General features: G+C 51.3%; 1 protein-coding gene across 1 annotated transcript in view; it reads right to left on the bottom strand.

Moving 5' to 3' along the window:
• The window catches only part of CCDC9 (coiled-coil domain containing 9), a 117,509-nt gene that overhangs the window by 12,554 nt on the left and 89,716 nt on the right, over positions 1 to 15,239 (bottom strand). Inside the window, exons 13-14 of the mRNA XM_075323669.1 lie at positions 7,028 to 7,174; positions 5,506 to 6,119 (exon numbers count right to left, since the gene is read on the bottom strand). Coding sequence (XP_075179784.1) covers positions 5,506 to 6,119; positions 7,028 to 7,174 — 761 coding nt within the window. The remainder of the gene's footprint in view (positions 1 to 5,505; positions 6,120 to 7,027; positions 7,175 to 15,239) is intronic.

The raw sequence follows: 15,239 nt of genomic DNA, 5'->3' as shown, positions 1-15,239 counted from the left end.
AGCCGTCAAGATCCAGGACTCAAGATCCACGCCGTCAATCTGAGAGCCGCAGAATTCTGGTGGAAAAACGGACCTTGTGAGAGAAGGTCTGGACGGTCCGGAAGATGCCACGGCACCTCTACGGACAGATGGAGCAGGTCTGGGTACCAAGCTCGCCTGGGCCAGTCCGGAGCAATGAGAATGACTCGACGGCCCTCCATTCTGATCTTGCGCAGAACTCTGGGCAAGAGAGCTAGAGGGGGAAACACGTAGGACAGACGAAACTGGGACCAGTCTTGAACCAGAGCGTCCGCGGCGAAGGCCTGGGGATCGTGGGAGCGAGCCACGTAAACCGGAACCTTGTTGTTGTGACGGGATGCCATTAGGTCCACGTCCGGAGTGCCCCATTTGCGGCAGATTGACTGAAACACTGCCGGATGCAGGGACCACTCGCCACTGTCCACGGTTTGACGGCTGAGATAATCTGCTTCCCAGTTTTCCACGCCTGGGATGTGGACTGCGGATATGGTGGTCTTGGAGTCCTCCGTCCATTGAAGGATGCGTTGTACCTCCAACATTGCCAGGCGGCTGCGTGTCCCGCCTTGGTGATTGATGTAGGCAACTGCTGTCGCGTTGTCTGACTGGACTCGAATGTGCTTGCCCGCCAACAGGTGGTGAAAGGCTAGGAGAGCTAGAAGCACAGCTCTGGTTTCCAGCACATTGATCGAGAGGGCTGACTCGGACGGAGTCCAAGTGCCCTGCGCTCGGTGGTGGAGACATACCGCTCCCCAGCCGGAGAGACTGGCATACGTGGTGAGAACCACCCAGGACGGGGTCAGGAAGGAGCGCCCCTGAGACAGAGAGAGGGGCCGAAGCCACCACTGAAGAGAGCTCCTGGTCTGTGGCGACAGAGCCACTAACCTGTGCAAGGAGGAAGGCCGCTTGTCCCAACAGCGAAGAATGTCCAGCTGCAGTGACCGCAGATGAAACTGGGCAAAGGGAACAGCCTCTATTGACGCCACCATCTGACCCAGCACCTGCATCAGGTGCCTGATGGAATAACGGCGGGACCTCAGCAGAGCGCGGACCGCCAGTTGGAGGGACTGCTGTTTGACTAAGGGCAACTTCACAAGTGCCGGCAGAGTCTCGAACTGCATCCCTAGGTACGTGAGACTCTGGGTCGGAGTCAGAGAGGATTTGGGAAGATTGACAATCCACCCGAATTGGGCTAGAGTGGCAAGAGTGAGCGAGACACTCCGCTGACAGTCTGCGCTGGATGAAGCCTTGATTAGAAGGTCGTACAGGTAAGGAATCACTACCAACCCCTGTAGGTGCAGAACCGCAACCACTGCTGCCATGACCTTGGTGAATACTCGAGGGGCCGTGGCTAACCCGAAGGAGAGAGCCATGAATTGGAAATGTTCCTCTCCGATTGCAAAACGTAGCCAACGCTGGTGTGAAACTGCAATTGGCACATGCAGATAGGCATCTCTGATGTCGATGGATGCCAGGAAATCCCCTTGGGTCATTGAGGCAATGACTGACCGCAGAGACTCCATGCGAAAATGCCGCACCTGAACATGCTTGTTGAGAAGCTTGAGATCCAGGATGGGCCGGAAGGAACCGTCCTTTTTGGGGACTAGGAAGAGATTTGAGTAGAAACCTCTGAACCGTTCCCGGGCGGGAACCGGTACAATTACTCCGTTGGCCTGCAAGGATGCCACGGCCTGAGAGAAGGCGGCGGCCTTGGAGCAGGGGGGGGGGAGTTGACAGAAAAAATCTGTTTGGCGGGCTGGAAGAGAATTCTATCCTGTAGCCGTGGGAGATGATATCCCGCACCCACTGATCGGAGACGTGTTGAAACCACACGTCGCCAAAGTGGGAGAGCCTGCCACCGACTAAGGACGTTGCTGGTGCGGACAGTCAAGAGGAGGCTGCCTTAGTGGCAGCAGCACCTGCGGTCTTCTGTGGACGCGCTTTTGTGCGCCAGCTGGATTAGAGGACGACCAGTTGGAGGAACGAAAGGAACGAAACCTCGACTGGTTCCTACCCTGGACAGGTTTCTTGGTTTTGGTTTGTGGCATGGAAGTACTCTTCCCGCCAGTAGCTTCCTTAATAATTTCATCCAGCTGTTCTCCGAACAGCCGGGACCCAGCAAAAGGGAGCCCAGCAAGGTACTTCTTAGAAGAAGCATCTGCCTTCCACTCTCGAAGCCACAAGATCCTGAGGATAGCGAGGGAATTAGCCGAAGCCACCGCAGTGCGGTGAGAAGCCTCCAGCATAGCAGACATGGCATAGGATGAAAAAGCCGAAGCTTGGGAAGTTAGGGCAAACATCTCAGGCATAGATTCCTTAGTGAGGGAATGCATCTCCTCTAGGGAAGCAGAGATGGCTTTGAGAGCCCACACTGCTGCAAAAGTCGGGGCGAACGAGGCCCCTGCCGCCTCATATACGGATTTGGCCAGAAGGTCAACCTGGCGGTCAGTGGAATCCTTAAGCGAGGTGCCATCAGCCACTGATACAACGGTCCGGGCTGAGAGTCTAGACACCGGGGGGTCTACCTTTGGCGAATGAGCCCACTCCTTGACCACCTCAGGTGGAAAGGGAAAACGGTCATCAGAACCACGCTTAGGGAAGCGTTTGTCAGGGCAGGCCCTGGGCTTGGTCACAGCGGCCTGAAAACTGGAGTGGTTAAAGAACACACTCTTCGTCCTCTTAGGCGAGGTAAACTGGTGCTTTTCTGCCAGAGAGTGTTGCTCCTCTGATACTGGCGGATTGAGATCCAGTACAGAATTAATGGACGCAATCAAATCACTAACATCTGAGTCATTATCAGACAGACCAATGGGGCACATGGAGGCAGTCTCCGAGCCCCCAGTAAAGGCATCCTCCTCATCCTGCGAGTCAGCTTCTGAAACCGAGCCGTGGGATGAAGGAGCCCTGCGTCTCTTTTTAGAAGGACGGGGCCTGGGACCAGATGATGAATCCTCTGTGAGCTCCGGTCCTGAGAGAGACCTAGCAGCAGAGGCACCCTGTGAAGGGGGCTGATGCATGCTCAGCAAAGTCCTGGACAGATGTCCCATGGAGTCAGCAAAAGACTGGGAGATAGACCTGGTTAAGGATTCTACCCTAGCCGGGGGTTCAGCCACAGGAGCCGGAGCAGCCTGAGAGACCCCTGGGGGTGCGATTTCAGGCTGAGGCAACGTCAAGTTAGAGCAGGCATCACAATGTGGATAGGTGCTCGGTTCTGGCAGTAGGAGCCTACATGCAGTGCATACTGAAAACAGCTTTGGAGCCTTGCTCCTCGTGTGTGACATGCTGCTGGAGTGAGGGCTCTGCCAGAATGACCCCCAGAGAGTATATACAGAAGGTCCACAACCAGAGGTTGTGGCTTACCAGACCGCTGGAGCGGTTTGTGTGCCCTCCAGATCCCGAAGCCCGGACTCCCAAGCACCTCAGCAGGGATGCTGCAGACCAGTGGTGATCGCAGGGAAAACCGCTGAGAAAATGGCCACCGGAGTGAAGAGAGGGGGCGGGACTCACTCTGAGAGCGGGATCTGGAGGGCCAAAGAGATTCACAGGGGAGGGGACATGTACTCAGTGAGGAGTGTCTCTCCCCTTTGTAGAACGGCCGCTGGGCGGAGCCGCGCTGTTCCTCTGCATGAATGACATGCGAGGGCAGTGAAACCGAAAGTAGGCCTCCGGCGAAGCCGGGGCCTAAATTTGAGCGGTGCGGCCGACGCGCAGGCACCATCGGCGCAGTTCTCAGGCGGCAGCCAGAGAACCCGCCGGAAATGTCAGAAAAATCACTCAGCACACTCTCCCACAACAATAAAGTACAAGGGACCCCCATATATAACCGTCCCAGGTACTTAGCTTGCTGAGACGCAGGGTTCCAAGTCCCTGAGGGATGAGTGCTCCGGTCCAGCAGGGTCCTGAAGGGCTGCGGATGGAGACCGGTCTCATGCCAAGCATGGAGAACCGTGCTGGCTCCCACTTCAAACCAGAGCCCCGGAGGGATGGTGAAGAAGCACGGCATGTAAGGCTCCAGCCTTGGAATCAACCTTAACAGCACCGCCGACACAGTGGGGTGAGAAGGGACATGCCGGGGATCCAGGCTTGGACCCGCTTTTCTTCAAACTCTTTCCAAAAATGAAAAATCAGATGAGAATGCATGTGTGGATGTATGACCTCCTGAACACAAAGCGATAAAACTGGTTAGATCTGGTTCTCCAGGGGGTGTATAGGCTCAGAGGGAGGAGCTACACTTTTGAGTGTAGTACTTTGTGTGTCCTCCGGAGGCAGAAGCTGTACACCCAATGTCTGGGTCTCCCATAGGAACGATAAAGAAAAGTGGTGTATGGTTTGCGCCATTTTCCACAACCCGTAGCGTTCTCATTTTTTGGGGTCTATGGCTCAGTGACTGCTTATTTTTTTGCATCTCGAGCTGATGTTTTTAATGGTACCATTTTTGCACAGATGCTATGTTTTGATCGCCTGTTATTGTATTTCGCACAAAATTTGTGGTGACCAAAAAACAATTTTGGCGTTTAGGTTTTTTTTTTTTGGTGCTACGCCATTTACCGATCAGATTAATTGATTTTAGATTTTGATAGATCGGGCATTTCTGAACACGGCGATACCAAATATGTGTGTATAGTTTTCATTTTTTTAACCCTTTAATTTTCAATGGGGCGAAAGGGGGGTGATTTGAACTTTAATCTTTTTTATTTTTTTATTTTTTTTATTTTACTAATTCCCCTAGGGGACTATAAGGATCAGCAGTCTGATCGCTCATTCATTTCTGTTGATCACAGCCACACCTGAGATCAGCAGAAAAACTCACCTCCTGTCACTGGCAGCAGCCGGCCGGGTGAAAGAGGAAGTGACTCATGTGTGCTACAAGAGTCATCACATGACCCTGTGCTACAGTCACAACCATCGGCTCACAGGGATCACGTCACTGCAATGTCGATGGAGCCCAGTGAGTAGATTTACCGCGCCGGGGATTTAGATGGCTTTGTTACATTTTGACAGCACCATTTAAGGGGTTAAAAGACACGGGCGGAACGTGGATCCACTTGTGCCTGTGAGGCACACGTCAGCTGTACAAATCAGCTGACGTGTGTGGATCCCCGCCGGTTGCCGGCAGTAGCCGGCGGGGATTAGACTATGATCGCTTAGGACTTAATATTAATGCACGCAGTTGTTAAGGGGCTAAGTATTAGGAAGCTAAAACTGCTTTCTTCCAAACAACGGAAAGACTACCATTTTTTTCTAAATCAGAAATAATCAATTGTCACTTTCCTTCCCCCACTGCACATGATCAAGTCATACACAATATGCTACTGGTAGGTACCATCACTCATACCCAATTAGATCTAGACAAAGCAAGGAGAGAGACAGCACAGATAGTAGGTTAACAGTGCCAGCATTACAGCCCGGTGCAGAATGATGACGTGACACACAAAGGACAGATGCAAGAAGGGAGACGTGAGTTCAGACAGAGGTCTTTCTGTAACAAACCGTTTCAAAGTCAGCAATGTGCACAGATTTTGCAGCTCCTTCCAGCGTTTCCATGGATGGTGGAGTGATGGTTTCAGCCTCGTTTGCTTTTGCTGATGAGTTTTCTGCGGTTGGTGACGTCACATCTGCAGCTGGCGACGTCACATCTGCAGCTGGCGAGGTATCCTTCGCTGGCGAGGTCTCCTTCGCAGGCGAGGTCTCCTTCCCTGGCGAGGTCTCCTTCCCTGGCGAGGTCTCCTTCCCTGGCGAGGTCTCCTTCGCAGGCGAGCCCTCCTTCCCTGGCGAGCCCTCCTTCCCTGGCGAGGCCTCCTTCACAGGCGAGGTCTCCTTCACAGGCGAGGTCTCCTTCACAGGCGACGCCTCCTTCACAGGCGAGGTCTCCTTCACAGGCGAGGTCTCCTTCACAGGCGAGGTCTCCTTCACAGAGGGTGAGGTTCTTTCTGCAGTCACAGTGGTGATTTCTTCCACAGGGGAGGTGAATTCTTCAGCGGAGTAGGATTCTTCTTCAGCGGAGGAGGATTCTTCTTCAGCAGAGGAGGAGTTTTCGTCTTCTTGGGATAGGAACGCCTCTTCTTCCACCAGTATGGCTTCTCCTGCAGCTGTGGATGTCTCGTCTGCAAATTAACGTAATAAGAGTAGAGAGTGTTACCAGCATAGCCCCAATAATCAAATTCTTAACCCCTGATTACCTAACAAGTCAAATTTCCGCTAAGATTCTACAGTTCTCCATTCCGGAGACTGGGCTGGACTGGAAATCATCCATGAATTTGCATTTCAGACCACTCCTGGTATACATTAATCAAAGATCTCCCTATACATATCCTCAGACAGTTGGGTTTACTGCCCCTTTAAGGTTCAATCTATTTTATACAGAAAACTATTATGTATAGGTTTTTTTTTACAACTTAATTATCACCCTGAGTGTCTCCATATGGCAAATCTGCTAGTCATGCGGCTTTCTTTGCTGCAGTGCAGTAAAGTGATACATTATGAGCAATTAGCAAACGGTGAAAGAACATAATGTGGCTTATATAGAGAGATATTAAAGAAGCTCATAAATGTAATGTTAATGTTTCTGGCCACTATTCCATTCTTCATTCCCCCAATATGTTCATCAGGCTAAACCATTGAATACCCATTCCAGGGGAATAGGATAAGCTGGTAGTCATTTTACATCAAGGGGGGTGTTACAGGGCAATATATGCCCCTCAACTGGTTGCTATAGCCAAAATACTGCACCTAAATATAAATGGATGTCATATATTATGGCCAAATAGAGCCAATAGTAAAAGGTGGCAACCGAAAACCAGTATAGACAGAACAAACAAGTGATATGGTGCCCAGCATTAAACTACGGCACTTTACTAGCAGTGACCTGCAGCTGCCACTAGAGGGAGCTCATTGTATACAGATGTATACAGCTCAGATTATATCAACATTATATGTCTGAATCCATATCCTACCCCCATAAACATCCACATGAGGTCTTTATTGGATGTATCGGTGCTTTAGTAAAAGTTACCATGGCTTGTACTGCTCTCCACAATTCCGGCAAGTGAGGTTTGCTCCTTGTTTGCCTTTGTTTCAGTGGAATGGCCGGACTCAGATTCTAGAACGAGGGTTAAATTCTGTACCAGATTCAGGGCCGGACTTTGGTTCTGGAGAGTGCCTATAGGATTACAAACAAGATTACTACGGTAATTAAAAACTCACACACATAGGAGGTTTCCTTCTTGAAAATAAAACAAACCTGCAGTGAAAAGGTATTATATGTTCTTAAAGGGGATCTATACTTCATCAATAAGGCCGCTTTCACACATCCGGCTTTTCTCCCATTTGTCGGATCCAGCGCGCTCCCGTACAGTGTATACAGTACAGTGGCTGTGCGACAAGCTCTGGTTACGTGCTGTCATGTGACCGGAGCATGTGACCAGGAAGTTGCAGCGCAGCCGCTGTACTGTATACACTGTACAGGAGCGCACCAAATCCGACAAATGGGAGAAATGCTGGATGTGTGAAAGCGGCCTCAACCGTAAAAAAACACTACACACTCTTTGGAGTCACATATAATATAGTGTTACCAGTAGCGATGAGCGGGCACTACCATGCTGAGATGCGCGGTACTGGTAACTAGTGATGATCGGGCACTACCATGCTCAGATGCGTGGTACTGGTAACTAGTGATGAGTGGGCACTACCATGCTCGGGTGCTCAGTGCTCGTAACTAGTGATGAGCGGGCACTACCATGCTCGGGTGCTCAGTACTGGTAACTAGTGATGAGCGGGTACTACCATGCTCGGGTGCTCAGTACTCATAACTAGTGATGAGCGGGCACTATCATGCTCAGGTGCTCAGTACTCGTAACTAGTGGTGAGCGGGCACTACCATGCTCGGGTGCTCAGTACTGGTAACTAGTGATGAGCGGGTACTACCATGCTCGGGTGCTCAGTACTCGTAACTAGTGATGAGTGGGCACTACCATGCTCGGGTGCTCAGTACTCATATCTAGTGATGAGCGGGCACTACCATGCTCGGGTGCTCAGTACTGGTAACTAGTGATGAGCGGGCACTACCATGCTCGGGTGCTCAGTACTCGTAACTAGTGATGAGTGGGCACTACCATGCTCGGGTGCTCAGTACTCATATCTAGTGATGAGCGGGCACTACCATGCTCGGGTGCTCAGTACTGGTAACTAGTGATGAGCGGGCACTACCATGCTCGGGTGCTCAGTACTCGTAACTAGTGATGAGCGGGCACTACCATGCTCGGGTGCTCAGTACTCGGAACTAGTGATGAGCGGGCACTACCATGCTCGCTCAGTACTCATATCTAGTGATGAGCGGGCACTACCATGCTCGTGTGTTCAGTACTTGTAACTAGTGATGAGCGGGCACTACCATGCTCGGGTGCTCAGTACTGGTAACTAGTGATGAGCGGGTACTACCATGCTTGGGTGCTCAGTACTCGTAACTAGTGATGAGCGGGCACTATCATGCTCGGGTGCTCAGTACTCGTAACTAGTGATGAGCGGACACTACCATGCTCAGGTGCTCAGTACTCATAACTAGTGATGAGCGGGCACTACCATGCTCGGGTGCTCAGTACTCATAACAAGCAGTTGGACGCTCACATGGGCTCAACTCATGTACCGAGTATAATAGAGCTTAATAGGAAACTAGTAGTTTTCCAGAAGATTTCCCGAAAAAGTTCCCCTTTGATTTCCACTATGCTCAGTACATGGGTCACCTCTAGCAGAGCTATATGCGAAATACTCGTCAGGTGCATTTTCTTGACTGGTGAGTTGATTCACATGCCACTGTGCACTTTTTTTTCCATATTCATTGGTTATTAGCTATTTCATATTACTTTTTTCTCATTTCATTCAGCTCTCAATTGCTCACTATTTATATTTTTCTTCGCAAATTTTCATTTTCCATTTAGTTTTGTTAGTTGGGACTCAAAGATATACACTTTGTAAGTATCCATTTACGACACTATTATAAATCCTTTTTTTAAATTATATATATATATTATATATATATATATATATATACTAGAAGGTGGCCCGATTCTACGCATCGGGTATTCTAGAATTTACGTATTGTGTAGTTCATGTATGATTTTTGTTATATATATAGATGTTGTTGTGTGTAGTTACCAAGTGTTTGTGTAGGGCGCTGTACATGTTCTGAGTGTCGCGGGGGGTGAGAGCGGTGTTGTATGTGTGTTGCGTGTGTTGCGTTGTTTGTGGAGCGCTGTGTGTCTGTAGTGTTGTGTGTGTGTGTGTGTTGTGCGGTTTGTGTGGGTGTGGTGTGTTTTGGGGGGAGGTATGTTTTGAGCAATGTGTGTGTTGTGCAGTATGTGCGTATATTTGTGTGTGCAGCGTTGTCTGTGTGTGTGGGTGTCTGTGTAGGGCGTTGTTTGTGATTCCTAGTGTGTGTGTGTTGTGCAGTGCGCGTGTGTGTGTGTGTTGGGGGGAGGTGTGCACCTCTCATCGTGCTCCATCTCCCATGCTGCGCACCCCCCATCGTGCTGCATCCCCCATGCTGCGCACTCCGAAACGTGCTCCATCCGCCATGCTGCGCACTCCCAAACGTGGTCCATCCGCCATGCTGCGCACTCCCAAACGTGCTCCATCCGCCATACTGCGCACTCCCCATCGTGCTGCATCCCCCATGCTGCGCACTCCCAAACGTGCTCCATCCGCCATGCTGCGCACTCCCCATCGTGCTCCATCCGCCATGCTGCACACTCCCAAACGTGCTCCATCCGCCATGCTGCGCACTCCCAAACGTGCTCCATCCGCCATGCTGCGCACCCCCTATCATGCTCCATCCGCCATGCTGCGCACTCCTAAACGTGCTCCACCCGCCATGCTGCGCACTCCCAAACGTGCTCCATCCGCCATGCTGCGCACTCCCAAACGTGCTCCATCCGCCATGCTGCGCACTCCCAAACGTGGTCCATCCGCCATGCTGCGCACTCCTAAACGTGCTCCATCCGCCATGCTGCGCACTCCCAAACGTGCTCCATCCGCCATACTGCGCACTCCCCATCGTGCACCATCCGGCATGCTGCGCACTCCCAAACGTGCTCCATCCGCCATGCTGCGCACTCCCAAACGTGCTCCATCCGCCATGCTGCGCACTCCCAAACGTGCTCCATCCGCCATGCTGCGCGCTCCCAAACGTGGTCCATCCGCCATGCTGCGCACTCCCAAACGTGCTCCATCCGCCATGCTGCGCACTCCGAAACGTGCTCCATCCGCCATACTGCGCACTCCCAAACGTGCTCCATCCGCCATACTGCGCACTCCCCATCGTGCTCTATCCGCCATGCTGCACACTCCCAAACGTGCTCCATCCGCCATGCTGCGCACTCCCAAACGTGCTCCATCCGCCATGCTGCGCACCCATTATCATGCTCCATCCGCCATGCTGCGCACTCCCAAACGTGCTCCACCCGCCATGCTGCGCACTCCGAAACGTGCTCCATCCGCCATGCTGCGCACTCCCAAACGTGCTCCATCCGCCATGCTGCGCACTCCCAAACGTGGTCCATCCGCCATGCTGCGCACTCCCAAACGTGCTCCATCCGCCATGCTGCGCACTCCCAAACGTGCTCCATCCGCCATGCTGCGCACTCCCTATCGTGCACCATCCGGCATGCTGCGCACTCCCAAACGTGCTCCATCCGCCATGCTGCGCACTCCCAAACGTGCTCCATCCGCCATGCTGCGCACTTCCAAACGTGCTCCATCCGCCATGCTGCGCACTCCCAAACGTGCTCCATCCGCCATGCTGCGCGCTCCCAAACGTGGTCCATCCGCCATGCTGCGCACTCCTAAACGTGCTCCATCCGCCATGCTGCGCACTCCGAAACGTGCTCCATCCGCCATACTGCGCACTCCCAAACGTGCTCCATCCGCCATACTGCGCACTCCCCATCGTGCACCATCCGGCATGCTGCGCACTCCCAAACATGCTCCATCCGTCATGCTGCGCACTCCCAAACGTGCTCCATCCGTCATGCTGCGCACTCCCAAACGTGCTCCATCCGTCATGCTGCGCACTCCCAAACGTGCTCCATCCGCCATGCTGCGCACCCCCTATCATGCTCCATCCGCTTAGGAGTGCGCAGCATGCCGGATGGTGCACGATGGGGAGTGCGCAGTATGGCGGATGGAGCACGTTTGGGAGTGCGCAGCATGGCGGATGGAGCACGTTTGGGAGTGCGCAGCATGGCGGATGGACCACGTTTGGGAGTGCGCAGCATGGCGGATGGACCACGTTTGGGAGTGCGCAGCATGGCGGATGGACCACGTTTGGGAGTGCGCAGCATGGGGGATGCAGCACGATGGGGAGTGCGCAGTATGGCGGATGGAGCACGTTTGCTCAGCCTCTCTCCTTCCAGCCTCCCTCAGCATCAGCCCCCCCCCTCCCAGCCTTCCCCAAGATCAGCCTCTCTGCTCCCAGCCTCCTCCAGCACGCCGTGCTCCTCTGCCGACACTCACCCACACCCGATCGCATCCACTCACCCACACAACCGATCGCATCCACTCACCCACACAACCGATCGCATCCACTCACACACACCCGATCGCATACACTCACACACACAGACACTGACGATATCGCACATACGCGCTGATACTCACAACATCCGGGGATATCACATGCTTCTGGCCATGTGATCCTCCCTCAGGTCCTGGAAGCTCACAGCACAATATCGCCGCCGAGAAGCAAGCGATATCCCAGGATGTTGTGAGTATGTGGATGCGATGTGATGTGTGTATGTGAGTGAGTGTGATCTGATTTGTGTGTGTGTGTGTGTGTGTGCTGTTATGTTATGTATGTTCTGCAGCTGCAGGACCTTGATGTGTGGATGCGATGTGATGTGTGTGTGATGTGTGTGTGATGTGTATGAGAGTGAGTGTGAGCCGGTGTACACTGGTAACTATGATACACATCGGGTAACTAAGGGACCTTAGTTACCCGATGTGTATAATGGTTACCAGCTTTCACGGCCTCCGTTAAGATCCCAGCATCGCAAGGTTATGTGTGGCGCTGCCGGGATCCTGACGGAGCCGGTGTAGAAGCAAGCGATATCCCAGCATGTTGTGAGTGTGTGGATGTGATGTGTGAGAGTGAGTGTGATCTGATGTGTGTGTGTGTACTCACCTGGGAATCGGAGCCCCGTGTCAGTTGGGCCACAGCGAGCGTGCATTGCGTGAGGGGGCGGGGCCTGCAGAGAGCCGGGGCGAGAGGCCAATCCGTGTGGGGGGGCGGGGCCATGGCGAGCCCAGCGGCCAATCAGCTTTGTGTCACCGTAAGGACACAATTTCGGAGCATGACAGACAGACAGACAGACAGACAGACAGACAGACAGAATAAGGCAATTATATATATAGATATATATATATATATATATATATATATATATATATATATATATATATAATTTGCTCCTGATATTTATCTTTTATTTGCTAGCCTTGTATTCCTGTGTCAGTGCTTCTGTATGTACAGTATGTTTTATATCTTTTTTAATAATTGAGTCAATAAAATATATATATTTCTCATTTGGGTCATAGATTTTCTATTATTATTGTGCTTTTAGGCTCCTCTATGATTCGTGACACAAAAATCATCAATGGAAATCAAACATTTTAACACACAAAAGACACACACAAAATGAAAGTGGAAACAAGTCAAAATGACGAGGTTGCGGATGGTCTCCTGAGGGATCTCCTCCCAGACCTGCACTAAAGCATCCACCAACTCTTGGACAGTCTGTGGTGCAACGTGACGTTGGTGGATGGAGTGAGACATGATGTCCCAGATGTGCTCAATCGGATTCAGGTCTGGGGAACGGGCGGCTAAGTCTATAGCTTCAAAGCCTTCATCTTGCAGGAACTGCTGACGCACTACAGCCACATGAGGTCTGGCATTGTCCTGCATTAGAAGGAACCCAGGACTAACCGCACCAACATATGGTCTCACAAGGGGTCTGAGGATCTCATCTCGGTACCTAATGGCAGTCAGGCTACCTCTGGCGAGCACATGAAGGGCTGTGCGGCCCTCCAAAGAAATGCCACCCCACACCATTACTGACACACTGCCAAACCGGTCATGCTGAAGGATGTTGCAGGCAGATCTCCACGCTCTCCACGGCGTCTCCAGACTGTCACGTCTGTCACATGTGCTCAGTGTGAACCTGCTTTCATCTGTGAAGAGCACAGAGCGTCAGTGGCGAATTTGCCAATCCTGGTGTTCTGTGGCAAATGCCAAGCGTCCTGCCCGGTGTTGGGCAGTGAGCACAACCCCCATCTGTGGATGTCGGGCGCTCATGCCATCGGTTTCTCACCGTTTGTACAGACACATACACATTTGTGGCCTGCTGGAGGACATTTTGCAGGGCTCTGGCAGTGCTCCTCCTTGCACAAAGGCGGAGGTAGCGGTCCTGCTGCTGGGTTGTTGCCCTCCTACGGCCCCCCTCTACATCTCCTGGTGTTCTGGCCGGTCTCCTGGTAGCGCCTCCATCCTCTGGACACTACGCTGACAGACACGGCAAACCTTCTTGCCATTGATGTGCCATCCTGGATGAGCTGTACTACCTGTGCCCCTTGTGTGGGTTGTAGAGTCCGTCTCATGCTACCACGAGTGTGAGAGCACAACCAACATCCAAAAGTGACCAATACATCAGCCAATCATCGTACTGAGATGTGGTCTGTGCTCCCCACCTGCAGAAACTCTCCTTTATTGAGGGGGTCTTGATAATTTGATAATTGCCAATAATTTCCATCTGATGTCTATTCCATTTACACAATAGCAGGTGACATTGATTGTCAATTAGTGATTCCTCAGTGCACAGACTGATTTCACAGACGTTTGATAAACTATGAGTTACGGTATATTCGGTTGGTTCAGTGTTCCCTTTAATTCTTTGAACAGTGTATAACAAAGGCCAGAACGCAGAGGAATGCAAAAAACATAAATATAAAACAGTCCAAGTTCCATCAGAGCTTGTTTTCACTGTTGGAGTCTCATCCGCGGCCATGTGCACACTTGGATGTCTTTTTTTCAGGAGTTATGGATTTAAAGGATGTAGGTATTTTTTTGGTGTTTTGTATTTTTTTCCACACATCAACAGCAATTTCTATAAGCGGGGGAACAATATGTAACCTGGTAACATTAAAATGCTCGCATCATTAACTTTTAATAGCTTCTCAGCATATTGCTGGCTACAGATTGAGTTATCTAAGAATCTGTCAGTGAGCTCATTTTGACGGAAAGTTTGGAACTCCTTTGCCTCTCTTTTTCTGAGCTTTTCTTGTGCTTATTTGTAACCACAGACCATATCAATGCTGAGCTGACCTTTGCTGTGGTCATAAATCAGCTGAGAGGTGTTCAGAAAAAGATGGATGGGAGCGGGGGGGGGGGGGCATTCATATGCCGATGACACACAGATCTACCTCTCTGGACGTGACATTACCTCTCTACTAACCAATTTCACAAATGTGACCTAGTCTCCCGGAACCTACCCACACGCAACCTCAGATCCTCACAAGATCTCCTTCTCTACTCCTCTCTTATCTCCTCTTCCCACAATCAAGTACAAGATTTCTCCCGTGCCTCCCCCATACTCTGGAACGCTCTACCACAGCATATCAGACTCTCCCCTACTGTGGAAAGCTTCAAGAGGAACCTCAAGACCCACCTCTTCCAACAAGCCTACAACCTACAATAGCCCTCAGTCCAGTACACCACTGCACAACCAGCTCTGTCCTCACCTATTGTACCATCACCCATTCCCTGTAGACTGTGAGCCCTCGCGGGCAGGGTCCTCTCTCCTCCTATACCAGTCTGTTTTGTATTGTTAATGATTGTTATACGTATACCCTCTTTCACTGTAAAGCGCCATGGAATAAATGGCACTATAATAATAAATAATAATAATAAATGTCTGTCTGCTATTTCATCTTTCTTCTCTGCGCGATTCCTAAAGCTTAACATAGACAAAACAGAGTTCATTGTCTTTCCTCCTCCTCATTCATCTCCTCCAACAAGCCTTTCCATCACATTCGATGGTTGCTCACTCTCCCCAGTCTCACACGCTCGTTGCCTTGGAGTGACCCTCGATTCTGCTTCAAGCCACATCCAAGCCCTCTTCACCTCATGCAGACTACAACTCAAAAATATCTCCCGGATCTGTGCTTTTCATAACCAAGAA

Source organism: Anomaloglossus baeobatrachus, chromosome 9, assembly GCF_048569485.1.
Source record: "Anomaloglossus baeobatrachus isolate aAnoBae1 chromosome 9, aAnoBae1.hap1, whole genome shotgun sequence".
Taxonomy (NCBI): domain Eukaryota; kingdom Metazoa; phylum Chordata; class Amphibia; order Anura; family Aromobatidae; genus Anomaloglossus; species Anomaloglossus baeobatrachus.
Note: the sequence above shows the minus strand (reverse complement) of the source record. Positions and strands in the feature narration are given on the sequence as shown.